Source organism: Symphodus melops (genome assembly GCF_947650265.1).
Source record: "Symphodus melops genome assembly, chromosome: 16".
Taxonomy (NCBI): Eukaryota; Metazoa; Chordata; class Actinopteri; order Labriformes; family Labridae; genus Symphodus; species Symphodus melops.
The window spans coordinates 4522463-4550438 of NC_136706.1; the positions used below are offsets into that span (position 1 = coordinate 4522463).

At 41.5% G+C, this 27976-nt stretch overlaps 1 protein-coding gene across 1 annotated transcript; it reads left to right on the forward strand.

Annotated features, from left to right (window-relative positions):
- Nucleotides 1–1151: 1151 nt before the first annotated feature.
- On the forward strand, nucleotides 1152–27772 carry ass1 (argininosuccinate synthase 1). Its single transcript, XM_079364049.1, has 15 exons — nucleotides 1152–1287; nucleotides 2900–3034; nucleotides 4163–4231; nucleotides 5470–5658; nucleotides 7063–7119; nucleotides 7190–7264; nucleotides 8170–8240; nucleotides 8355–8385; nucleotides 13717–13807; nucleotides 17863–17947; nucleotides 18818–18882; nucleotides 22649–22780; nucleotides 24483–24639; nucleotides 27269–27334; nucleotides 27445–27772. Exons 2-15 carry the CDS (start codon nucleotides 2933–2935, stop codon nucleotides 27494–27496), a joined length of 1242 nt encoding a protein of 413 aa, XP_079220175.1. The 5' UTR covers nucleotides 1152–1287; nucleotides 2900–2932; the 3' UTR covers nucleotides 27497–27772.
- Nucleotides 27773–27976: the final 204 nt, after the last annotated feature.

The following is a 27976-nucleotide window of genomic DNA, read 5'->3' on the forward strand; positions in this document are numbered from 1 at the left end:
TAAAAAAAATAAATAAATAAGCAGAAGGAAAGAAAAAAATGATTTCTCAGTCTATTTATAATTTTTAAGGGACCCTCACCAAAACTGTTGCATCTTCTTAAATCTAACCAGTTAAGAGTTCCCATCAAGAGACATAATTATGTTTTGTATTTGAATAACCAATCAAGACCCAAAGGGCTAAATCCAATATAAAGAAAAAATAAAGATCTCAGGAGAGATGGGTAAAAACCCATTGTTATGAATTTCTGATACACAATACAGACTTTTCTTAGAAATTATCCCAAAACCACTTCCATGTGACTCTCAGGAGGAGGCCTGACTGTACTGTTAGTAGTTTATATAAAGCTCCTTCTCAGGCTATTAATAATATTTGCATATTGAAACATATCAGTTACAAGAACAGAAATAAGAAGGGCGCGAGCTTTGTGCTGTGAAGGCAGCAGTGTAGAGGGAACTTACTTTTTGATCTTTCAGATAACACCTCCAGGAAATCAGCCTTATCACACTTTCTCCTTCAAAAGAATATCTGACCTTAACTCCTCACACTCCCCCACCAGGCTTTTTGGAAACAAGTGTGTTATGGACACACATTTGTGACCTACTGACCCACTTTTGGGTCCTGACTTAAGAGTTGAGAACCACAGATGTTACCAGTGCCATATGCTCGTAGCATACAGGACACTTCTTTTCCCTTGGAGTGTACCCTTGTGGGCACTTTTTCTAATTTTCTCCAATAGGGTCATTTTTAACTGTTTTCTCCTCTATTAGGGTTTTTCAAACATCTTCTTCATAACATTTGCTCCACTGAAAGAGTAACTGATGGAGACCTTTATTACATTTGTCCTTGATTTAAAGTATATTATGTTCATTAAATGTATTATTGTTTCATTGAATGTAGCTCTATGGTTGTTGATGTCTGAGTCACTACTTTCAAATGAAGGCAGACGAGGACAAGATCCTCTACCTTCAGTAAGTGGAAATCATCCTCTTAATAGAAATACATCTTCTTACTTGTTTCAAATGCAACCCTGGCCAATCTTTCATCATCTTCCCCACGTGTGATGACTAAAATCATAAAATGAATGAATAAAAAAATAAACTTCACCGACAGGGGAGCGGAAGATGACGCAATGAGAGCAGGACCAATCAGAGTGTCGAAGTTGGGGAGCCGTGAGCACGCAGCTGCCACTTCACGCCACTCTCTTCACAGACTCACTAAACGACAGACACGTCTCCGACTACAGCTTCATCTTTTCTGCTCTGTTAGAAATAGTAAGCCACTCTTGAGTAAGTAGAAACCACCTTACCTCTTTGTGTGTGTGTTATCTGTTGCCATTTAAGGTTTTACTTCTTCCGTTACGTATTAAATGCAGCTGTTTAATACGTTTCTTACCAACTACAGCTATTTCATTCACATCCTGTGACGACTTTCTATGTGATTTATTTAAGTACAGTACGGTGTATAATCGCTGAGCACTTTTGGTTTTAATACACAGACCACGTTAAAGCGATGGAAGCGTGCTCAGAGCAGATACGTCACTGTCTACGTCATAATTTAAATTAATCTCACTAAAAAATCGCGTTTTTCCACACCACGTGGAAACTTGTGGGTGAATGTCATCGCGGGTTCGCCTTCTGGCGCCAAACCGTATGTAATGACTCACCACAATCTCGTTATTCACTAGCATGAGTCATTTGATCCAGGAAATGAAGACATTACCTGTGAGGATTTCATCAACATCAAAAAATCATGCTGATACTGAAGTGTTACTTGACTCTCACTGCATTATGTCTGCTAATTCAGTCAAGTGTGACAGCTTAATGTAAATGAGGGACTCCTTCATGGCAGGTTGATATTTTTAGAGATAAAGATGAGGCTTTATTGTTGAGTCCACCCCATTGTGCATCTTCTACTTCTGTTTTTCAAAATTACATTTATTTAAGTCTATTTTTTTTCCTGTATTGCTGCTGAAATGCCCGAATCCACCTCCCCAGGCGATCAATAAAGTAGTATCTTATCTTATCTTATGTGAGAGAAGGGTTATTAAAATAATATATAAAAAACATGCATATGAAAATGGATATCATAAAAGCAACTTAATATTGATTGTGTTCACGTTTTATTGTGGTGTTTTTATTCTTCTGTAAGGGGACCTTGAGTGTCATGAAAGGCGCCGATAAATAAAATTATTATATTGGATATTATGCAACAATGGTTGTCTATTTCATCTGTCCTAATCTGTCAGGTACATAAAGGTGCACTACAGAGTTTCAGACACATTTTAAAGGGGAAATATTATGAAAAAATATCACTTACTGTATTTATTTGGGTAACCTGTCTATCAACCCACAAAATTTGAAATAAATCCATCCTGTCCTTTGTCTGTGGTCTACCTTAGTCTTACCACACAAAAAAATGCTCAGTTTCAAAATTTCTCAGTTTGTGACATCACAAGTTGGATTCTGTGCTCTGCTACATGAAAAGGTATGGTGAACCCCAAACTCTCCTGGTAGCTTTTAAGCTCTGAACAGTGTTCAGGGTCTTTTGTATTCAGTTAAGAAAATATAGCATTGATTTGTTTCACTTCTCTATCTTTAAAATGTCAGTTCTACAACCACATAGTGCACCTTTAAACCACACTAGTTTATCATTCTGAGAGACCAGGCTGGAAACTAATGATGGGTGACTCACTGTTAATCTCTGTCGTTTAAATCAAATGTTTATTTTTAAGAAGCTTGAAGCAAAAGCTAATTAAATACTAATTTACTTAAGAGTTGTTAAACAAATGTTTGACAATGGTGACAGTTTTTGCTCTAGTTATATATTGACATTTTTCTTTCCTGTTCGACTAGTTACTGATATATTGTCTGTTTTTTTTTTTCTGCTGCTTCTCCAAAGTCTCTCTACCTGTTGCACCCAGCAGCTGTCATCATGTCTAAAGGTACCGTGGTTCTGGCCTACAGCGGTGGTCTGGACACATCCTGTATTCTGGTTTGGCTGAAGGAACAGGGCTATGATGTCATCACATACTTGGTAAGTTTTAAAGACGAGCGCTTGTTCAACAGGTGTCAGAGTTTGTTTCCTGCCAGCTGCTTTTGCTTGGACTCTTATTTGTGAGGTTTTGTGATCTGTTCTCGTTGGACAGCCAGTACTGTCCGTCAAAGAGGCATTAGGCTTTTCCCAAACACCTGTCTGTGTCACAGAACCGCTTAGCTCCAGGATCCACTGATATAATGCCAATGCAAATCTGACTGGATTTACTTTTTGCCCGGTGGCAGTTTTGAACTGCCTCGCGTGCAGATTTTCTTGTTGTCCTACTCTTCATTGAATGGTTCTGGAGGTCTGGGGCGAGGGGGGGATGGGTGCTGGTCTATAGGTCACTGCCGTGGCTGCTAGGTGAGCCCCCCCCCCCCGAATGTTTAGAAAGCGTTAATCCAGTGGTTGATTTATTGTCTATGATCATACTCTTTTCTAAAGCTCTTCACTTGTGTCAACTTGATCCATAAACTGTCAGGCATGATAATTACACTGAAGGATTTGCTGCTTGTCTCGCCCTGTACGTAATTTTATTTTTGCAGCCTCGATGAGAGTTTGATTAGGGTGTGACCGTTTGTATGTCAAATAAAATGTAATCATGAATAGTGTGCAGGCGTAGTTGACAAGTCAAGTTAAAGAGATTGTGCAGCTGCAATTTCATATTTACCCGTAGCATCACATGTGACTATGCTTCAATAGATTGTTTTTACCCTCACAAAAACACAGACTTCTAAATACTGGAAAACAACAAAAAGAAGAGAAGATGTCGTGTACAGGTGTTTACAACATCACTATGGTGCCATTGCAATATAATTCCCTTAAGTGCTCGTCTCAGGAAATGGAGAAAGTCTGCTCGAGCCCTCAGATTATGTCCATACAGGATGGTCTATCCACTTAACAGACATGATCTGATTAACGAGAGGAGTTGATTTGAGAATTAAAACTTGCACAGTCACGATTCTGTTTGTGCATTTGATTCAACAGGGCCTCTAAACTGCCATAAGAAATAGCTTCATTTAAACTGTGCTGTAGTTTGTGCAGAAAACATTTATTTGTATTTCTAAACTGAAGTTAACTGTCAGGTTAGTGTGTTTGATATTTAACTTGATGTTTGTTTTTTTTAAGGCCAACATTGGGCAAGAGGAAGACTTTGAAGCTGCTCGGAAAAAGGCAGAAAAACTCGGCGCCAAGAAGGTAAGAGTTGAGGTTGCTCTTAATGACATCAGTAAAAAAAAAAAATTGAATTTCCCTCGGGATCAATAAAGTATCTATCTATCTATCAGTAATGAATTTGTTTAGTACTGGCTGTCATTAGACGGCAGAGAGATGGTATGATACAAGAACCTTTTAGCTTGTTGCTTGATTTTAGATTTCAGTTTTTCCTTTTTTTTAAAGTTATGTTTTTTGGCCTACAGTGTGTTGGATAGGACAGCTGAAGATAGACAGGAAATGTTAGGAAGAGAGAGTGAGCGATGACATGTGGCGTACAAGGCCATTGGCGCCCCCAGTTCTCTTCTTTTTACAGATTTATTTTCAGGCTTTTTGTCTGTTTTGGATGGGAAAGTGGATCGAGTAGAAAACCAGGGAGATGCAACGGTAATGACAAGGAGCCACAGGTCGGACTCGAACCCAGGCTGTCCACTTGGAGGACTGTAGCCTCCACTCACGGGGTGTGACGGATCTGTGCCCACCAGATACCAATTCTGATCCCAACTATTGACACGTGACCAGTTTGATTATATTGAAAAGAAATGGAGGCCCTCTGATACTGCTCATAGTAAAATATGAGAAAGCAAATGAATGCCACTGTTCCCTCTTTTCTGTCCAGCTCGTCTGTTTCCCAGTAATGATGCATTGTCTGATGTTTTTTTCTGCTCTCTGAGCTTGGATATGTTCACTCGTTTTTTGTGCAGCGCGCAGCCCTTTAATGTATAGTGAAAAAGAATTTCCCCCCGGGGACAATAAAGCAAAGTCAAAGTATGTTACAATGTGCTGCAAAGACCATGCATTGATGGTGTCATACTGATCGTTCCACTGCTCATCTGAAGATCAGTGTCTCTGCAGAGTCAAACTCGTTTATCCTCTTCACATTCGTTTAATTTTTGTTTCAAGGTAGCTCATTAGTTTTCCCAGTAGCATCTTTGAAGCCTGTAGAAGTACAAAGTCGACGCATTCTTTCCTGACTGGGAGTCAGTAACTGTGACTCGTGAGTGAGCAGAGGTTACTTAATTCACATCACATACTCGCAGTATTAGACCAGGCTCTTGTGTAGCAAACAATCAGCAGTTATTTCCTCTCAAGGGAGGCAAAAGATGTCATGAATAATTCATTTAACATTTCTCACATCAAAATGACCCCGAGACGAAAACAAATCCTCGATTTTGATTTTATTTATTTTTTAAACACGCAGTCCTGTTCTGTTTCCTGTGTAGGTTTACATTGAAGACCTGCGTTCAGAGTTTGTGGAGGACTTCATCTGGCCCTCAGTTCAAGCTAACGCCATCTACGAGGACCGATACCTGCTCGGCACTTCTATAGCACGACCATGCATCGCTCGCCGTCAGGTGGAAATTGCCCGAAAGGAGGGGGCCAATTTTGTCTCCCATGGAGCCACAGGAAAGGTAGATAAGACACAAGAGAAGAGAAGGAAGCTTTGAGCTGCGATAATGAAAAGTTTCCAGCACCTAAATTAAGTATATTTAAAGATGATTGACTGTATTCAAGAAAGTGTAATGACATGCTCTGTGCCTGATCTAACATTGTGCTGCAGTCTGTCTCTCTCAAACGCAAACAAGTTAACAAGACCACTGGCCAGACTCTGAACATGACGATTTAGGCAATGTGTTTTCAGGGTTTGAACATTAACTCTTTTTTTTAACCCCCCCCCCCCCCCCCCCCCCCCACGCACGCACGCACACACACACACACCTCACTCCCGCTCTGTCATTCAGAAACTGTAATTTTCTTCTCTTCAGTCGTCGCTTCTTTGAAAGCAGATGTTCATTTTTCTTATTTCCTGAGCCAACAGTTAAATGAAATGAGTCACTGGAGTACAAGTGAAAATGCAAATACATCTTAGAGCTCTGAGGGCCTGACAGATAACATTGAATAGTATGATATAATGTGTGGAGTATATTTGCGTCAGATCATTGTTAATAGTTTGAAAACAATGTGATTCCTGGAGATATTCAGCGGTCTTCACAAGTTTATCAAATTCTTTGCCGAGCTCTCAAGGATGCTTGTTTTACATGATTTAACATTCGACTTACAGTCAGTGCAAAACTACTCTACTTCCACTTTTCATCAGTTTCACCTCTCGTTTGAATAGGAAGTAAATGAAAGCTCCCGTGAGGAGTTTTTAGCTGGTTATAAAAGAGTATCAGTGCTTCTTGATAAACTAGAGAAATAACACATAGTCACTCTTTATAGTAAAGCTCTTCTCTGCTTGTCTAATGTCTGAAGCTGCTGCCAGGGTTATCATGCTGCAGAAACAAATTCATTGTCCTCTATGTCAAGATTATTGACGAGTGACGAATTTTAAAGGGCATCGATGCTGAGATATCGATTGACTAGAATGAACGTTAGCAATGAGTGGTCAGGAAATTGAGACTGTCACAATCAACGTGCAGTGTTTATATTTGGCCTTTAGAGGGAGACAAATGCCACGTCATGAAGTTTAAAGACAGACTTTGTATCACATTCAGCTACTGTATGTCTCGGCGTTTCTTTTAGAAATGTGTTTTGTCTATTTGTACCAGCAAACGCACACTACACTACATTTTTGTAATTGTTAAAATTTAAACAAACAGGAAATTATTGGAATAAACATTGAAGCAGGAAAAGATCTGGGTTTTTTTTTAATTTTTATTTTTTTAAATCACAAAGTAAAAATAATAGATTTGATCGAGTATACAAAGTAGATTAATCAAAAATGAAAGTGATAGTTTCAGGTCAAAGACAGATGAGTATTTAATCACCTCACATGTGGTCTGCAGAGCTTAATAATTCTGTGATGTGTTTTTCAGGGCAACGATCAGATCCGATTTGAGCTCACATGCTACGCCCTCTACCCTGAAGTGAAGGTACGTTTCCTGTTGCACTGTGTGGAGGTCATGACACATACTGTCGCTAACCCTCTCTGGTTGTGTTCAGATCATCGCACCGTGGAGGATCCCCGAGTTCTACAACCGCTTCAAGGGGAGGATAGACCTGATGGAATACGCAGAGGTAACTCCACCAGACTGTTAAAAACAAACTCACAGGGGGGTCGTACATCAGGCTGATGCTGTGTGACAAATGAACCCAAACGCTTGTATCGACTTCACAGTTAACATAAAGTTTGTAACCTTTCAACGATAGATTTTAAAAAAGTGACATTTGAAATGTGTTGTGACAAATTTGATTTTATCCAAAGCATTTAGGACAAGCTCAAAGGGGAATTAAAAAAAAAAGATATTTGAAAACATACAGAAATATCGGTTTAATTGTATCAAATTAGACAATGTTAATTTCCTCTATATCCAAGATTATTTTTAAATCTATTTACCTAATACCGTTGGTCATCATCAATTTGTTATGAACTTTAATTTCATGAGCAGAGGTTTTTGGAAAAAAAAAAAAATCCTTTTATCAAAGTTAATCTTTTAAACTGCACTAAAGATTAATTTGACATCCCTACCACCTGTCTACCATTTTCAGGTCTACACTTCTTACTATTTTTTCCAGCGGTCACATTAGAACATGGCTACACCAGTTTTCACCACTAGAGGGCGGTCATGATGTTTAATTCAAAACCCTCCTCTCGCTGGCATATGGAGTATTTTAGAAACATGCAATCTTAAAACACTGAATTGTGAACTCCTCTTTTTGAAGATACAAAAAAAGAACACCTTCCTCAGTTGATTGTTTTTTTTTTCCTGCCGTGGACTCTTAGAGATGAAATGTATGGAAAGAGGTACTTTAGTTACACAGCATGTCAAAAACAAGCCGATGGAAACAGTTTACTTGGCTTCTGAACTTCTTCACAGAGAGATGGAGCTCTGATTTTAAAGGTCTCTGTTCTTATCTTCAGGCGCTAGTGAGCTTAAAGGTAAACAGTAACATCAACGTCATCTCTCTCTGTCACATTGTAGAAACATGGCATCCCTGTGCCTGTCACTCCAAAGGCACCCTGGAGCATGGACGCAAACCTCATGCATATAAGGTGTGTAGGCCTGCTATGATGCTGCTTCTTTTCTCCCTTTTCAATATCCTGTCTTTAAAAAAAAAAAAACATGAAGGAAATGAATGCTAATGTATTTTTTTTTTATTTAAACAGCTACGAGTCTGGGATATTGGAGAATCCTAAGGTAATACAAGTTCAACATTTTTCTCTTAGCCCTTTCCCACGCTCGGCTTGTCACCTTTAAAAATGTGTGAAATTTCCGTTCAAACAAATCAAGAGGGAAACCCCTATCGACATTTATGAAAGTGACACATTTTAGATGACTAAAACCTGAAGACTGTTTGGAATAAGCACTTGTGAAATCCCCCTCCCCTGATTTCATACATCTTTAGATCTACTGTCAATGTTGACTATAATCAATCCAGATGAACGGGAAACGTTGACTTGAAGACTTGCAGGTGAAGTTTGTTTAGATTGTCCTGAAACATCGGAAGAGTTTATCATCTTCAGATCTTTAAAGTGTTTAGTATTTGGTGTAATCCAGTGCCTAACGGAAAAATCGACAAGTAATTTACATCGAACGCTTGTCCGCCTACACAGAAATTGATTTTTATGATCGGTACAATTGACGATTAAATACATTCACTGTTCTCCTGTGTCGTCCTCTCATGCGCACAAAGCTGAGTGAGAAAATGTGTCATATTTTCACATCGTTGAAATGTACAGTCCATCTTGAATCTTGAGTGTTAGAATAACACAGCGCTCGGGCCTCTCTTCCCTCTCCTGACCCATGCCAATCCCACCAGAGTGAAACACAACTCACTCTCCCACAGTGCCACGGGTGAGAGCCAGTTTGATCTCTGCTGGGGTCAGAGTTGAAGGCTGTACATACAGGTTGCCCTCGGTGACCCTCAAAGCTCCCATCCTCAGTTGCTGTGTCTGTGTCTCTGTCTTTCCTCGCCCTGGGTCCTCGCCGGGCCCTGGGAAGAGCCCGGGACACACAGACACTGACTTGTCGTCAGCAACGCTTCGACTAATTCCCGATTTCATGGGAGCCGGGGAGGGGGGAAGGGTTAGGGCGTTGCGCCCAGCTGGGGCCTCCTGAGTTCCAGCCCCAACTCCTCGGGACCCTCATTGTTCCACTTGTTGCGCCGCCGCAGGCTGCAACGTGGGAGGGGAGCCATTTCATCGTGACACCGTGACACCAAAATGTCACCAGTAACAGTAAAGTACAAAGAGAGCGCGCCAGACAGATGAGTCTCCCAATGGACTGGGTGTCACAGGGAGGCGAGGGGTCCCCCGCTGCTGGAGTGGAGAAGCAGGGGCAGGGCCACTGTAACTCACAGACCTTCATCCCTCTCTCCGTCCCTTTCCCACCCCTCCGCTGGCTCTTTAGCGGTCGGCCTGTGGAGAAATGTTTTGAAAAGAATGAGAGCGAGCGGCTCAATAGCATAGCGATGCACGATGACAGTATTGTGTAACTGATTTCATTCAGGGGTTTTGTGTCGGACCATTTACTCCGATATTGAATCGATTAATGGCATTAAATACAATGAAATATTTATGGTGCACTGGTCCAGAATGGTAAAAGGATTTGAATAAATTACTCCAGGCACAAAAATGATATCTTGAACTTTGAATAATCTGTAATGGAGAGTAATTTTCAGTTACCAAAGCTCCCCGGCAATTCTCTTAATTAGGGTCAGTTGGATCATAAAAACAATTGTTTTGAATGAAATTCCGAGTTTCAGCATGAGATGATTATTCTAAGGGCTCGGTGTGTAAAACAAAAAGTAGGTATTTCTTCACGACACGCTCCAACATACAGGACAGAATCTACTCGATCAGGAAGGTCATCTTAAAGAGGTCGCCTTGGTCACCTTGTTCTTGGTATCTCCTTTCTGTATCAGCCTCTGCCTCTCCTTCAGTTACAGCCCTTAAGGCTCAAGGAGGACCTCGACTATTCAACCCCCCCCTCCTCCCCCACCTGTGGTACAAAGGCCCCTCTCTGCTCAGACAGTCAGATTAGGAAATGTCCAAATGGTCGCTCATATGTTCTCCTGTAGATAAGAGTCTGCAGGCTTCAGGTTACTCTATGATTAACACTGTATCCTTCCTGATAACCCTCAAGCTCTCTGTCTGTAACACAATGGTGCTGTGACTCTTTTTATTTACTCACCTCCATCTGGTGGCGTTAACCTGTGTGAAGACATGCAGCCAGCACCACTTTAGAGTTCTTATTATCATGTAGAATAGTTTGAAGATTTGTTTGGCTTAAAAAATAATAATATATAATATTATTAATATTAATATAATATATAAAACATAATAATACTAATCTTTTGCTTGTTTTACTGAAGGTATTCACTCTTTCAGAGAAGGATTTAATAAACTCTGCCAAACATCCCGCAGTATCTCTGCTTGGTTTTGACCACTGTCGACAGTGTTGAGCAGGATTACTCAACAGCAATTTTAGATTTGATCTGTTGTATGATTAAAGAGAAAAGTTAGAGTTGGCCTTAAAACATACATTTCTTTTTTTTTTCTTTTTTTTTACATTTTAAATGTTTTTATTCAAATAAGTGCAAGTGATTAATTTATTCACCTTCATCATCTAAGTTTAAAACTCTGGTACCATGACAACCACCAAACTGTCTCGTTATAATAATGCACGTGTTCAAAAGTATTACAGTAGTGAAAATGTCAACAACCTTAGGACAGACTGTAACGTTTTACTTTGGGTACTTGTTGCATGTCATCAGCACTATAGCACTTGTTGGATGGCCACACACACACACACACACACACACACACACACTGCAGCTTGGTCGTCCCTCTGTCTCTGTCCCTCCACACATGAGCAGTCGGCACGCAGCCTGAGGCAGCCTGACACTCGTCCTGAATCATTAAAACATCACCTCAGTCTTAATTATAGCCCCTGTCAAGTAGCTTCCTTGTGCCTGCTCCTGCTCTTTGATCAGGGCGCTGACGGGCCACCGCTCGCGTTGACCAAGACTAAATGAGCGTAACGCCAAGCCTCTGCTCACCTAGAGGAAATGCAAGCTTGTTTTTCGGCCGGTCGCATGGCTGGCTGGAGAGATGGGCTGACAGAAGGCTTGCCTGTAGGCTAGAGGAAGTGGCCTTGTAGGTGTATGTATGCGTGTGAATGTGTGCTTCGAAGCAAAGAGGGTCAGTGTGTTTGTCATGAGCCTTCGCCGCCCTGAGGTCTGATTGGTCGGACCTGCGGCACTCGGCGAGTGCTCCCTGTGTGTGTGCATCTTCACTGCAGCTCTGCCGAGTGCTATCATCATTACATTCAACATTAACCAAAACATCCCGGGTGTTAAGAATATAAATATCCTTCCGGCCCATCGTGCATGCATTGTTTTATTTTTGTCTCAATTTTCCATGTTTGCATCTTAAAAAGAAGGACAGACTTGAAACGTAGTGATTTACGCTTCATTTCCGACCCATTGCCCCAAAGATGTTTTTACTATTCTCTTCTGTCTCACTCTCAGCTCTCCCTTCCCGTCCTCCCCCCCCCCCCCCCCCCCCCCCTCTCCTGCCACCTCTGCCTCCTTTGGCTCCATTGGCTTCGATTGAAAACCAATGAGGCAACTAATATGTGGAAAGATAGAAATTTACTCGCTTTAAGTTCATGCCTGAGCCTGCTTTGCTGTATGGGCCACGTTTAGCACAACAATATGGAAGAAGCAAAGGCTGCCAAAGGAGCTGCTCAGTGCTACATGATGGTGCGCTTCATGCCCCATTTCCCACCAATACCCCCGAGCCCCCACCTCCTCTGCCTCTACCTTTTCCTCTCTTTCAGGGCCGTGGCTTTGGGACAGGTCCACCTGCAGGGGGTTTGAATTGAAATGCATTGATCTGGCGCTCGCTGGAAACAAGCCTATTCCCCTCCTTTTCTTCTGTCTTCGTATCCAATTGCATTTTAAGATCCCGCTCTTATTGTTGGAGTATGAGCTTTCAAAAATGACTCGCCATGAATTTGTATACATTTGAAAAAATATTCTGGGAAATTTTCAAAACTATATATCAGGATTTTTTCTGCATCAGTATGATAACACAGTTGACTTATTACATTTATGTCAAAACCCCTCTGAAAGCAACATTTCTATTTAAAATGCATATCTCAGAAAGAAGCCTTCGTTCAAAGATAGCCCAACACAGAAAATCAGTTTAGCTTTCTGAATCAAAGCATAAGATGTTGGAAGTCATGAAGGTACTTTATTTACTGACTTTGAGTTTCTCCGTGCGTTAGGAATGTGATGTCAAAAAATACTCGCAAAGCCGACAGCTATATCACGTTTCAATTTAAACAAAAAACACAAACGATTTTTTGGGGGGGGTTTGGTTTTTTTCTTAACAACCAGCAAAACACAGAAAACTTACATTTATTCCCTGGTATTTAAAATTCAGTACATCTTTCTCCCCCCCCCCCCCCCAAAGAGTATGCATCAAAAGGCCTTTTAGGGGAGTCATTTCACCCCTCTCCTGCTCGCTCTCATTTGGCATCTTTCAGGGCACTGAGGCAGAAAATAAAGGAGAGGAAAGACGGCCGCCTTCCCAGTCAATTTTGGTGTTTAGTTAAAAGGAAGGAAAGTGATTGCGCTGCTCGTTTTCTCCTCAGTGACAGGCGACCAGCAGATGCCGATTAGTTATTGTATGATGATTTAGTGTCTGGTAAAGCTTTCCATTTAAATGCACCCAGTAGTTATTTTGCATAGGCCCCCTGCAATTTGCCTCAGCTCAGGAGACATTGGCCATCGTCTTGTCCTAATGCTGTGTAATTGTTGGAGGGCCACATCGCTGGGCAGACGCGTCAGACTGCCACGCTCTTTTAGGTCCCGACTATGACTTAGTGAAATCGCTCCCGGCTCTCGCCGACTGGAAAGCAACTAACGTCTGTCACCCAGGACAACTTTGAGTCTCCTGAGATGGGAGAACGTCACTCAGGAAATCAAGTCTGGATGATAAGAGGAAAGGCAGGATGAAGCTGCAGACTCATGACTAAAGCAGTAGATCTGATGTTTTCACAGAAACATGAAAGAGATCATAGTGTTGCTTCTGTCGTAGCACGAGGCGTGTTTTCACTTTTGTTCACTATTCTTTGGGATGTGAGTCATTTCCTCCGTTTGCCCTTTCCCACTCTTCATCTCGCCTCTATCCCTTTCTTCCCCACCTTCCCCTGTGGTGAAGGGCCGCGCAGGGAAAATGAAACCAAATAGAGCAAAATGGAACATCGACTTTTTTTTTTTTTTTTTTTTTGTCTTCCCTCCGCTCCTGATGGTTTTCTTAGGTTCCCTCTTTTTCACGCTTCATCCTCTTTTCTTCTCCCCGCCTCGTCTCGAGTTGTCCGTTATCACCTTGGACAATTGTCTCTCCGTCTGAAGTGCTCTTCTGTGATGAGGTCTCCAAAAGGTCCTAGTTATTCAACGAGAGGAACGGCGTGTGTGAAATAAGACAATGAGTGTTTTTTTTTTTGTGTGTCTTTTAGAGTCACGCTCCGATTGATCTGTACCTGATGACCAAGAACCCACAAGATTCTCCCAACGTCCCCGACGTCCTGGAGATAGAGTTCAGAAATGGTTTGTAGTTGCAGCATGTCACCTGTTCATTCTTCTGACAGGGTTTGTTTTTGTTTGTAGCTTCGGAAATTGAATTTACAGTTTAAATGGAAAAAAACCAAGCCTTAGGTTTTTATTTGTATTTTACATATTCCTTAGATAGATAGATAGATAGATAGATAGATAGATAGATAGATAGATAGATAGATACTTTATTGATCCCGAGGGAAATTCAATTCATATGTCACATATGTATCTTTTTTTATTTAAATCTTCATTTTCGCTCCAGAGAAAACATTCCATTTTCAAAAAGTAGCATCAAGTTGGGTAAATAAAAAAGGAAAACTACAATTAGAGAAAAGAGGAAGCGATGGCAATAATGTTATTAATGAATCATATTTTATTACAGATGTGCTTTACGTTGAGCTTAGACAACATAATCAAAACAAAGTATACAAAACAGTGTTTCCACATTGATCAATAAGATACAAAAATCATACACAACGCCACTCAAAGTAAACGCACACGCGTAAAAAAATGAAGCATTCATAAGCTTCAGAGAACAAGAGTAAACGCAGCAGTGATGATCAGAGAGTTGAATAAATATTTATATATATATATATATATATAAATAAATATATATATATCTCGTGTATATATATATATATATATATATATATATATATATATATATGTATATGTTTATACCCGTACAGACAAATGAATACTTGAGAATATAAATGTTTAATTTAATACACTGATAAGAAAAAGCAGGAAATGTGCAACAGAAATGTCAATTATATTTTATGACGGCTAAGAGGTGATTCATTATTTGATATTATAATTCAAGTCAATAAAAATCCTTTGATTAGTTAGATATTCAGTTCTATATTACCTTTTTAAGCAAATGATGAAACTCAAATGAAAGAACAAATCCACATGTTCTTCTCTAAATCAAATTAAAACCAGTTCCTGTGAAATGTGTCAGATATTCTATTGGATGTAACATGATTGCATCCATATTTCTTTGAATATAATCAGAGCAGTTAATCTTCAGTAAAATCTGTGCTTTCATTTGAAATAAAACACGGGCGCTAAAGGGAATAGCTTTGCTGGTTGTTTCTCTGAACACACTGCAGAAGCAGATTCAGTCTGTGTGCTGGCAAAATGATTTCAGTAAGTGATCGTGTCCATCCTCACTCTCTCTTCATGTTACTTAACATGACGGTTATCGCTGCAGGGCTACAGCTCTCATGTTGACCCGGTTGCACTTTATCGCCATTCCTGACCACCCAGACTTATCCTTAACCCCTCACAGCATTACTCGCTCCAAAGCTGCCACGTTTAGCCCTGGGGCACACGAGCAGGCCGGAAGCTTTAAGTCCAGCTAATACACCAAGCCCTGAGGGGCCAGAGAGACGCTCATTAGATGTATAGCCACGAGCTGAGTAGAGGAAAGTGTCACATGTTTGTGCAAAGAGAAAATGGCAAGAAACATCCAGGCCTGGGGCAAAAGGCACAGATGTCCCTTCATCCCTGGATGCCGGTGTGGGCTGCAGAGCTCTGACATCAATTGGCTGAGAGACACTGGCTCCTCTGATCATACGGGCTCGATGGCAGTTTTATGAGCTCTCGTTGTAATTGAGGGAAGTTTAGAAGGTTGGCAGAAGACTCAGTGGTAATTTTTGTGACCAATAAAGCTGCCTGAAGTGCAAATTAAAATACCCTTCAGAAGTCAACTAGAATCTGTGCTGAAATGTTCGGATCTCACTTTACCAGTTCCCCAAAGAAAATGTTTAACTATAAAAACAAGGAGGTTGGTGTCAGTTCAGCCCGGAGATGTGAGAAGCTTTTGTAAAACGGCTTTGCCACCAGTAAAGTCTTTTTTTTTTCTTTTTTTTTCGCGGGTTCTTTGGAGGCCTGCGCTCTGTTTTCACACATATTCCTTGTGCCTTTTATTGAGCGCCCTATGACAAAAGCTGTTTTAGTTGTCCACACAAAGGCCCGAGCCTACTCCTCCCTCTGAGCACAAGATCAGCACAAGAATGTTTCATTTCATTCCCCCTCCCACCTTTTCATCCCTGCCTTTCTCACCAAAGTTTTCTCACTGATTAAAAAAGAATATTTAACGACAGGAACCTTTTTCCCCCGTCAAACACTCCGTTCCCCATTCCTCTCCTTTTTTTTTTTTTTTTTTTTTTTTTTTAAGGAATAAAAAAAAAATAATTCTTCCCTCCCTCCTTTCATGCCAACAGAGTGGAGAGGAAAAAGAGACAGAGAGGAAAAATGTAAAGCAGTAATTTTTCCTACAACTGTGTCTGCGCTCCCATTGTCTGCACTGTTAGGCTGCGAAAAACTGAAGAAAAGGATCACGGGGAGAAAAAGACCCTTCAGTGAATGATCGAACCGGCATGATGGAGAGAGCTCGAGGAAGAAGAAAAAAAAGTGCAGGCACGAAAAGGCCAGCCCCTACACTCCCACGTTCAGACACTTAATTTATTTGAACTTTTAATCTAATTATTAGGTATCTGGGAGGGAGGGGGGCGCGGTTTTACTAATTCATCATCCATACTGCCCTCTCCTGCACCGGGAGAAACTTTTTCTTCTTCCATGGGAGCCTCTGAGATTCCCGCGATATGAGAATGGGCCATCAACAAAGCCCTTGTCTAAAAAAATTTGTCAAGTCCTTCACGTGTCATTCCTATCAGGGCTTTGTGAGCGCTGGCTGAAAGGGCGACTAGAAGTGCTGCTCTTCTCTTCAAAGCCGTTTGACTGGCGGCTGCAAGCACGCCAAACTCTCCCCCAACTATGAACAAGTCTACGGGAGATTTTTGGATGTGATTTTTAGTTTTTCTCTCTTCTCCTTGCGCTCCCTTTTTTTTTTTTAAATGGACATTTTGCCTTCTCAAAACACACATGGGTCATGTTTGTTTCCTCGCCTCCACCTTTGCCCCACGCTGCTCATTGAGCGTCCCTGACGGTGATTGATGTGTACTCGGTTTAAGTGTCTCCGGAGAGGAAATGTGCCGACTTAACGTGGGCGTCATGATTTTAAAGAGTGTGTAAGAGACATATTAATTGGAGGATGGTGAATGAATCCACAAGTGGTTTTTGTCTCCGTCACATGAGCACAAACGCGCAAAAAAAAAATCTCAGCACTGAAGAGAGTATGGGTAATAAAGCTGCGTGAGTAATTGAATTAGGTAAAGGCCTGCCCACGATTTCACAGCTTTCAGACGAGCAGGGCCTTTGAATTTATTAGCCTTTCTCACCACCTCATTTTGAATTGGTTTTCACTTTAAGCTGATGACTATTCATTTCAGTGACTGACATAATGAGAGCTCGTCAGCAGATCTGACCGACTCCTTACGCATTAGGTTGGTTAGTTAGGGATTTTTTTTTTCTTAAGTCTATTTCCCAAAATGGTCTATATTGTTTAAATGACGCTGTGCAAAGGCTCTTTTTGATTCTAGGTGTTTTCTGTAAAGTTGATGTGCACCTATATGCTGCTGTTCTAGTTGTGAATATCATTTAATTCCTGCAGGTTTGTTTTCTATAAACATTTATGTTGTAATTACTGTAAGTGGTTTTTTTAAAGGCTGTTCATTGGATAAAATGAAATCATCATGACTCAAAATCTCAGAACTTAAATTTAGAGGAAATAGAGCCAAACTAAATCTGACGTGAGATGTGCCAACAGCCAGATTTTACTGTTAATTTTCACAACAAAAAAAACAAAAAACTAAATGTGTAATTCTGCTTTAGTAGTGCATGATACTGACATTCCTTGCAGGTATGTAAATCTATATGTAATCAGTACAAGCACAGTATTATGTCGTAATTACTATATTTCTGCTCTGCTTCCAATTTATTTTTATATTTGAACTTTAGCTGGGATCTGGGAATGATTTTTCTATTGTCACCTTTAAAAAACAAGATTTCTTTTTTTTTTTTTTTACCTCAGCATTTTCTGTGAGTTCTTGATGAGTCTCACAAACTTTGCACATCACACAAAACAAAGACAAGTAGTAAGTGCAGTCAGTTTAACTCATCACTTCTATTCTCTCTCTCTCTAGGAGTGCCAGTAAAGGTGACCAATGAGAAGGAAGGCCAATCCAAGTCCTCTTCTCTGGAGATCTTTTCTTATCTCAATGACATTGGGTAAGTATCTATTTCTCTGAATCCTCATGTCAACCAAGCAGTTTGTCCTTCCTTCCTTTGCTTTGTGTGACGGATTAGAAATTCATTCTAAAGAAACCTTGCTGTAATAAATATATTCTAATGCTCTCAGAGGTCAAGCAGTGGTTAATCCTACCACTTCAGGATTAGTGTGTGTGTTTTCTGTACTGGTAGTTTTATCCTTCACAGGAGTCTAGTTATGAAGATTTTTCAAGTAGTTTTTAGGTCAAATGTTTTAATTTTTAGACGTCATTGAACTCAAGAGCATGCATCACTAGCTTGTGACTTGCACTGGTAGGAAGTTATTTTCTGTAGATGATGAAGGCCTAATGTCTTCTATTGTACAGAGAACAGCTTAAGCAATAATTACTTATGATTAGCTTTAGGGATGTAAAGCTTAATCTTGAGGCAGTTGAAAATCGATTCAAAGGTGTGAAGACTCATCGGTACTCCTGAAAACTGAATCGCAGTAACATTGTCAGGCGGTTGTAGACGTTACCATGGCAGCTTCAAAGCCAAGCCACACTAACAAGCAGGTTTGCAGCCTCGCTCACCCAAACGGCTTTGGTGTCTTTATGAAAAAATTCACAGATTTCCTTTTCAGTTCTCATTTTTGTCAAATAAATCGTGAATCGTATCGTGAACCCAGTGTCGGGAATCGTTTCGTATGGTCAGTCAAGTGAATTCTTACATCCCTAATTAGCATACATGTATTTGACTATATTTCCAGGGTGTGAATTCTAAGTTGGACAAGCAGGGCAGTGAAGAATTCATGTCACGTTACAGGATCTTTGGTTGATCGAGCTCCCAGTGTGTGTCCACTAAAAGCTCTTCTTGTCTTTACGTCTGCAGTGGGAAGCATGGTGTTGGTCGGATTGACATTGTAGAGAACCGTTTCATTGGCATGAAGTCCCGAGGTAAGGAATTAAAATATCTGTGCACCACTAGCACACAGGCTTCACCTCGCTTACGCAAACACTGATATTGACTGTAAATGCAGCCAGATGGAAGTACTCGCACTCACTGATGAATACGTCTCAATGTTTTAATTCATCATCCATTCAGAAGCTTTCCTTTCAGTACGTAGAGCTTTCAAGCCATTAGTAGTTATTTTACATGAGTGCTTTAAGTGTCACACTTGCTTTTCGACTTTTACAGGGAAAAAAGGATTGGGGGGGTGGGGGGCTGGATGGCAAACACACTCGTCAAAGGAAATGTTTTTACTCTGGTTCACCTGGAATCATAGACTGAAGTTACTTGTATTTATTTCTGCATGCACACACTTACAGAAAACACACACACACACACAGTGACAGCGTATACGCTTCACTGGATGCGCACAAATCTTTCACATGTTTGGATACGCAGACACGCAGAGATGGTTTTGTCTTTTTCTGATCGCTTTCGAATGTGAACAGGAAAAGCTCTTTTGTTAGACCTCTACATGTGTTACAGCTGCTAATATACGAGAGCAGTGAGCTGTTCTGTCTCTGTATGGAGCACACACACACACACTTTCTTTTTCTTTTTTTTACCGACTACGCTATGTGCTATGATTGGCAAATTGACTGGCCAACACACTGTGGCTGTGGTGCAACTTGGCAGGTAGAAATTGGAAAATGGGATGCACACTTTTCTCTCCCCTCGGCTGAACAAAAGATCAAAGCTCTTTCCTCCACGGAAGCAATAGGAAGAGGTGGAGCACAAGGTGTCCAAGTGGTTGAATAACTACCGCAGAGTGTACGTGTTGGTCTTCTCCGGAGTGATGGCAGTCATGTCAGCACAATAGATGATTGGTGGGATTGAATGGGGACATGTCATACCTATTTGTGTTGGGTCATTTTTATTTGTGTGGGGTCACGGGGGGGGGATTGAAATGGTTTGTCAAGAATGTTGTCAAAGCGCAACAAAACATTCAACAGTGGCAGACGAACATTTCCCATCTGTCACGGCGCTGTCAGGCCTCTGACCTGAGCACCAATGATGACAATGTGCAGCTATCACAGGCGGCTTTCTATCCAGTGGATGATGTAGTGGCACTAAAATAGTTATAGTCAACTCATTCTGCAGTATTTAATTTACTATTGTCTGTAAACTGCAAACTATAAGTTAGCCAACCATTAATTAAATGTGTATTATTCTTCCAAAGCTCCTGTGAGGAACTGAATGCACAAAGTGCCACATCTTCTGTACATGCCTTCTAATTAGTATTTTTAACCTCCACATGTCCTCCTGCTTCTTTTTAACAGTTTCTTTTAAATGGTCTTTTTAGCTTTTGGCGCTCTCAAGTAGGCATCAATATCAATTTAATCTGTTATTCATCTGATTAATAGTCCCCACAGGAGGGGCCGCTGGATACAGTTAGAGGCTTTAGTGCTCATCGCAGCGGTTGTTGGTTCAAATCTGACCCTCTGCCGTTTTCTGCCCCCCCCCCCCTTTTTTTTTTTTTCCTGCCATGAGTCACACACTCTCTGAGTCTCTTTCCAATGGAGGCAGACATGCCCCCCTCCCCTTCATGGCAAATATGGCGTCATCGTCCACAGACTTTATCAGGACTTTTGATTTGAGCAGCTTTGGTTAAAAAAAATAAAAACAAATTAATTGCATATCTTATCTATCTTAAAAACCATTTTTTTAACCAATGTTACCTGTTTATGCAGGACTAGCAGTTTGCCCAAAGGGTCAGAGGGGATCAGCTCAAGAAGAATTAAATCCTGACCTGAGACCCGTCAGGCCTGCAGCATGGGTTAGCATAGCTGCAGTACCTGTATAAAAGATTAAAACCTCAAAAACAACTGGGGGTGTTGTCTCTTGAAGCTTAACTAAACTGCCACTGTCGGAGCTTACCCAGATAGCGTTTCATTGTTTGCTCCTCTCCATTAAGCTGGCTCTCTTTAGAGCACTTAAGCCAAGTTGTGTTGGAGGGCAGTTTTAACTTCTCTATCTGATGGAGCCAACGGAAATGTCCCTACGCGCCCTCTGTGGCCTTGGATCATCAAAAAAGCCGCAAGTCATGCTAGCTCCAGCTCAGGTGACAACCTTTTGAGGCTTATGACAATTAGCAGCGTTGCTAAGCTCTTTTTTTTTTTTTTTGGCCGCTAGCACAAAGGAGAAGCTTCTCCACTTTCAGATCAAGACCAGTTTGTGCTGGTGTATTTTGGGGTTGCACGGATTTGAACTCCGCTGCTCACCGGATTGGAAGACATTAAAACGAGTCTTCAAGTCAGTCGAGCTCTTCAGCCGTTCTGAAACGTTGGCGCTTGGTGTTAGCTGTAGTTGAAGGGTCTGTGTGGTAGCGTAAAGCTTTATGACCGTCATTCAAATTGACAGATGACAGATGAGGAACCATGTATTGTTTGGGGGGGAACAGCACTTACAAAAATGGATGTCGTTGATAAAGCTCCCATTTTTGTTGTCAGATCTGCCTGCTAGCATTTCTCCCCCAGCCCTCCTTTTGTTTTAGCTGACATTTGAGTGACGGCTTCATTTCTGCTGTCATCCACCTCATCTTTTCTCTTCTTCACCCCTCCCTCCCTGTCCAGAGGGGGTAAATTGCAGGGTAAGCAGAACCCTGGTCCAGGCTCCAGGTTGGCAGGGGCCTCCTACCCTGTCATTTACCCAGGACGGGCTCCTCTCCGTGTTGTGTGATTGCTCTGTGGGCCTGTCTGTCAAACAGTAAATGGCTAATAGAGCCGTTTGCCTAGCGTTAGTTCAGATGAGCAGGGCTTGTAGCTTTTGACAATTATGATGATGGTGTCGCGGGATGTTTTGGAGGAATAATGCAGAGTATTATAGTGTTTTTATGTTTGTCTTGATGGTATCAAAGGGTTGGTAGAGTAGAACATGGAGTGTAACAGATGACAAATCTCTCCCTTTAAAGGAGTTTATTGATTATTGTCACTTTAGATGGTGTTAACGGATCGGCCTTTGTTCTACTTTTAAAGGATGCCATGACTCAAACTATAAATTTTTACCTCACTACAAATCAAAATGCATCTTTATTCAACTGTTTTATTCACTTTATGTACATTTGCTACTGTTCTAATAAAAATACAAGCAGTTATCTACAAAAACACATTTTCATCCAATGATCTTTGGAAAATGGATGGACTGAAGATGGAGTAATTAAAGTGCAGAAAGTGCAAAGAAACAAACTTCTAGTGAGTGAAGTTTGTTTCCAGTGAGCTTAGAGGGATACTTCACCCATTTGACCATTCAACACTACTACCATGTTTCTAATGATACAAAGCTTCATGCAAATGGGTGAAGTATCCCCTTCAAGCTCACTGGAAACAAACTTCACTCACTAGAAGTTTGTTTCTTTGCACTTAATTACTCCATCTTCAGTCCTTGGACCGAACGCAGCGCTCGGTCAGGGTGTTTGTTTTGTTAACGGCTTCAGAGTCCTGCAGGCTGTGAGGTGATGTCACGCACAAGTGTCGGACCATTGCAGACGTAGTGAGAGGAGAGAAGTCTGAGAATCACAAAAGTAAAAGTATTTTTAAAAAGACTGAATGTGTTCAGAGGATCACACGACTTGAGACTCTGCACAGGGATTAATTTGCATTAAATATATTTGTTTGGGTGGATCCCATGTGGTTGAACGTTGGGAGGTGATTCACTCTGAATCTTAAAGATAAACATTTATTCAAAGGTTTATATTTCCTTCTCTGTATTCGTCAGGAATATATGAAACCCCCGGAGGCACGATTCTGTTGGCGGCCCATTTGGACATCGAGACCTTCACCATGGACAAAGAAGTGCGTCGGATCAAACAGGGACTGGGGATCAAGTTCTCTGAGCTGGTCTACAACGGTAAGTTCCTGATGAGGTAGTCCTCATGTGTTTTCTTCACTTTGTTTTTTTTGTGCTCATAAATGTAACAATATTTGATTTGTCTTTAATTGTTTCTAATAAATGTCTGGATTAGCCTGAGAAAGATCCGGTCAGTCAGGCTACAGATAAACGTTGTTGTGGAGTTTACGTAAGAGAGAGAAAGCAACGTGCTGAATGACGCGCACCTCGGTCTGTGTGTGTGTTTGAGCTTTTCTTGGCTCAGGTGTCTTAATCATCCCTTCTGCTCGCTCTCCTGTCCCCTGCACCTTCATCCTCATAATAGGATCAGTGCCATTAGAGACTCCTTCCTCTCTCTGGAGGGTATAATTGAAGTGGCCTAGTACTCAAACACACACAGAAACGCACACAAAGGTGCTACCTTGTGAGGCAGGGCACAGATTAAACCCATTGTGGGTTTAAATCATTAATAGCTCTTCATATAGATGGCAGACGGCTGGCAGTGGAGCTTATGTTAACAATCCACCTGTCCTGCATCTGTTTTGCATGAATACATCACGTTTAAAAAAAAATACATTTGAGGAGATTTTGAACTGAGTGGTCTGTGTGACATCATCCATTAAAAGAGAAGAAATTAATTCATCTTAATGTAGTTTAATAAAAAAAGATGTGAAATGTTTTCACCTCCCAATAAAACACGTTCAACGATGATTCACGGACAGAATCAAATCTGTTAGCAGCTCGTATTTGTCCTGTCGACCACGTTGTGCCGATTTAAGAGCCAGTTAAAGCGGGGAGCGATTGTGTCTTTGAACGTGGCCCCGTGTTGAGGTGGAGGTCAGCTGCTGATGAGAGAAGGGACCCCTGCTGAGTGGGGCGTTCCTGACCTCTTCACAGACACAGACACAGCCCTCGCCCATCTGTCTCCAGACTGACGGGCCGGGGCAGCCAAATGAGACAAAAGAAAGAGGTGTGTGAAGTTCACCTGGAGCACAAATAAGACCCGACAACAGATACAGATTTTCAGCTGGTGAAAAAGGGAACATCACACGCACACACACACACACACTCCTGTGGACTCGGCTACATGTGGAGGATTTGCAGAGTAAGGTGCCCTTTTCTTCGGTTATTCGGTTTCTTGTTTTTGTCACGGCCCGTCTAATCAAACTTATATGTAGATCAAATCAACAACACGAGGGACATTTTATTTCACAGATGGGTAAGCTACGATGATACGATCAGATTGCACATTTGGGCCTCGTTGTCCACCAACATTGTTGCATTTAATTTGGGGCTTTCCCTTCTTTATATTAATTTAAAATGGGGTTGCAGCGTTTCTACACATGCTCGGGTGGACACGGTATCAGAATAACTGTCGATACCTGTTTTATATCAACGCAACAAAACGAAAGGCCCTACACACTCAGTATTTGTTTTTTAATTTCCAAAACATGCAGGCAATGTTTTGCTTAAAATGTCTGATTTGAGTTGAATAATGTGCTGTTTAATGTCTCTTTTTATAAAGGTTTTAAATCAGTCGAGAGAGGGCGTGACTTAACCACAAACGGGAAGACATAAATACCTTATCCTTTATACATTCACTCTCCTTGATTCGATGTTTTTACTTGCCGGCTTCATCAGCTGGGGGAACAGAGACTATGGGAGGGGGTCTTTACGCTGTACCTTGTGTATTCATGTGTTCATGTTTCCTGTCTCGCCTCAGGTTTCTGGTACAGTCCAGAGGGTGAGTTTCTTCGACACTGCATTGCCACGTCGCAGAAGAACGTAGAGGGCAAAGTACAGCTGTCCGTCTTCAAGGGTCACGTCTACATCCTGGGACGAGAGTCACCCAAGTCCCTCTACAATGAAGAGTTGGTCAGGTAAGCACGGCTAGAAGAAAAGATGTGTGCGAGGACAATGTGGGTGAATCACAAGTCTGTGCTTGTTCTGATTGGACAGCTGTGTCTGGCTGCTCTGGCCGCAGTGCAGCTATTCCACATGTGTTCAGCAGCCAGCCTGTTGTCACATCGGCCTCTTCTCTTATGACCTCCACATCAACACACTGCACCGACCCTGCCTCACAAAGACATCAGAGAAGTTTCAAAATCAGTTCCTGGAGGGCAGACCCCGACCCCCCGGCCCCTCCCACCGCACCCCCATGGCCCTCTTAGCCCTGCTAACAGTGGGTTTGTTCAGGAGGTTGACCCCTGATGCCCTGTGGGCAGGCTCAGCGCTGACCAAAGTAAAAACCCCTCCATATGCCCCTCCGTCTCCTCCTCAGTCACACACACTCCAGTTGTACCCTAAAGTCAGCGAGCTAATGGGGCTTTCAGCCAGAGGAAAGAGGTGATTTCACTGGGCTTTTAAAAGGAAAGTACGTGGGTGTCATGCTAGTTTAGCAGGTCAGAACGGGGGACAAAGGGAAAGATTTCTCACACAGTCAGCCTCTCAGATCCTTAGACTGGAGCACAGAACACAGAGAAAAGAAATCTAACACTGATGGCATTTTATTATTTTATGAATGAAAGTTATCACGACAGAGATAAATAGATAACAACAGTGCACAGATTGTGCATTCATTCGGCCCTTTTGACCCGTATTATGTTAGCGTGCGTTCTGTTCTCCGATCAAACATTTCAGAAATAACTGCTGAGTCACTCGTTGACCCCTCACCTCGCCAGTTGCTAAGAAACTGTCCCGATTTTTTAAAGGCTCATGTTCGGAGTACAACACCTGACCTTGTGCAGACACATTTCTTCGACACGCGTGTGACAGAGGTGTTGTGTTGCTGCCTCACAAAGACCTGTAGGCCGCTGACAGATGGGCGCTGTGATTCCTCACGAGGCAGCCCGAGCAGGAAGTCCAATCCGAAACCGTTGTAACTGATCAGTGAGTTATAAATTGTGTCATAAATGTCTTCAAACTGATGTGTGGCTGACACGTTGATGTTTTTGAAGCAAAAATAACGGTTAACTTGCATAGCTATACATGCAAACATAAAGTTTATGATTTCTGAACAAATTATCAACTATTGATAGATGAAAATAATTTTCAAAAGCTGATGATATTTTAGATTAAAAATATGAAATAGTCAACAGGCACTTCAGCTGTAACATAAATAAAATCATAAATGAATTCTAAACTTCGATATGATACTAAAAATCCCATATTATTGATATCAGGTGTGATACCATGTCAACAAAAATGTGCCTTCGACGCCCAGCATTGGCTCATTTCTGTTTTTATTGGCAAAGTTTCAGTACCGACACTTGACTGCCAAAAGGTATTTAAAAAAATGTCTGGAGAACATCGATGACCCTGAGGTGGAAAAAAAGTGACGGTGAATTACAACTCTTCCAGTTTCATTCACATGTTCTGTTCATCACGGGTAAATCCTGTCCCTCTCTCAAACACACACACACACACACACACACTTCTTTGTGACTACATGATGACCTGTCACACACACACACGCACACACACGCAGCAGATTAGGCATGAAACCCCTGCTGACATCCTGTTGGCTCTCCACGGGCAACAGTAAACGGCGTCATTAACACAGTGGTAACACAGCCCGTCACCGCACCCATCTGAGAAAGAAATGTCACCCTCCTCGCCGTCCGCTGGCTCCGCTCTCAATTAGACTGCAGGGTTTCTTAAAGGAATACACAAAATATCACATGCTAACACACGCACACACACACACACACATGCAGTCTTTGTGGGCACTCGCCCATTATGGTGTTCAGGTGCCGGGTAGGGAGCCTTGTATTGAGAGTTGATGATTTAGTTGTCTGCCTTTCTTTTTCTCGTGTTTATCCTATCATTTGTTGGCAATTTCCTCTTTTGCTAAGTGCTTCTGAAGAATGAGTGCAAGCCGTATGCTATGCGTTGGGGGTGTCGTCGAGAGGAGACGACTCTGTGAGGGAGTGTATTAAGCACTGCAGGTAGAAACTGCTGTAATTACACAGCACACGGTCACTCTTTGTGAGACACACTCAGAAGAACAGAAGATTCGACGATGCCGCGGTCCAAGAAAAAGACGTGGCATAAGTTAAGCTTAACTTCTTTTGAAGAACAAACTAGGAAACGGAAACATTAGACAACGAAAATCATATCGACACTTCGCTCAGAGTTGATATGATGGGATTGTTTTTAAAATGGGTAATGAAGCCTCTTTTGTGTGCTTGTGAACATGAGTGTGTTTTCCCTCTCTGGTATTGATTCTCTGTTATTCAGGACAAACAATGTGAAAGATCGATGGGAACAATATTTCAAAAGAGCGCATTGTCAATGATCCAGTTATCCCAGCAGTTGACGAGGCTTCATGTCTCATGTTGCTGCAACAATACCAAACATTTCAATCATTGTGTAACAAGTAAAACCCTGCTTTTTTTTTCTTCTTCTTCTTCACTTGAGTACTTGGTTTCTCTTTAGCCGTGTTTTCCTCTGACTTTAAAATTTGAAGACTGGTCTCACCTGCCTGTTTTTGTTTTTATTTTACTCCAGCATGGACGTGCAGGGAGACTATGACCCGTGTGATGCCTCTGGATTCATCAGGATTAACGCTGTCAGGTTAGCATCCTTTAAACCCTGAAGAATTCTTCCATACATCTGTGCAAAACTGTTAAAAACCCACCCTCATTCAATCTTGAAATCTTATTGTTGTATCTTCTTCACAACAGGTTAAGGGAACACCACCGTTTGCAGGGCTACTCTGCAAACTCCACGCAGTGACAGCTGCAGTCATCTGGAACATCTTGCTTCTCTCCACCCTCCCTGGGCCGCTGCTAGCTTTAGACTTTGTACCTCTGTTGTCTACATTTTGCATCATTGTCCGTTATTTATAAAAGCATATGGGTACATAAGACACTACTAGCCACATACAACCATTACTGTAGAACTGGGATCTTCATAGCTGGTGAAGGGCGGAGGAAGAAAAAAAGATGTTAGTGTCATGATAGTTTAAATCATGTGTAAATGTGTTCAATAAATATCTTGTGGTTAAGCATATTAGTAGGGAGTATTTTAATTGACCTTTGTCTGTCTTTGCCTCAGTAGACATGTAGTTGAACACATATTAAAAGTTTGTTCAAGAAATAAAATTGAGTGTTTTTCTTCCCTAGTTCTTTGTTAAATAGTTTTCATTGCGTTATGGATATTCATAAAGGTTTCCTCACGCACACTGAGGCTCTGTCAGTTTGAACGTGTGATTGA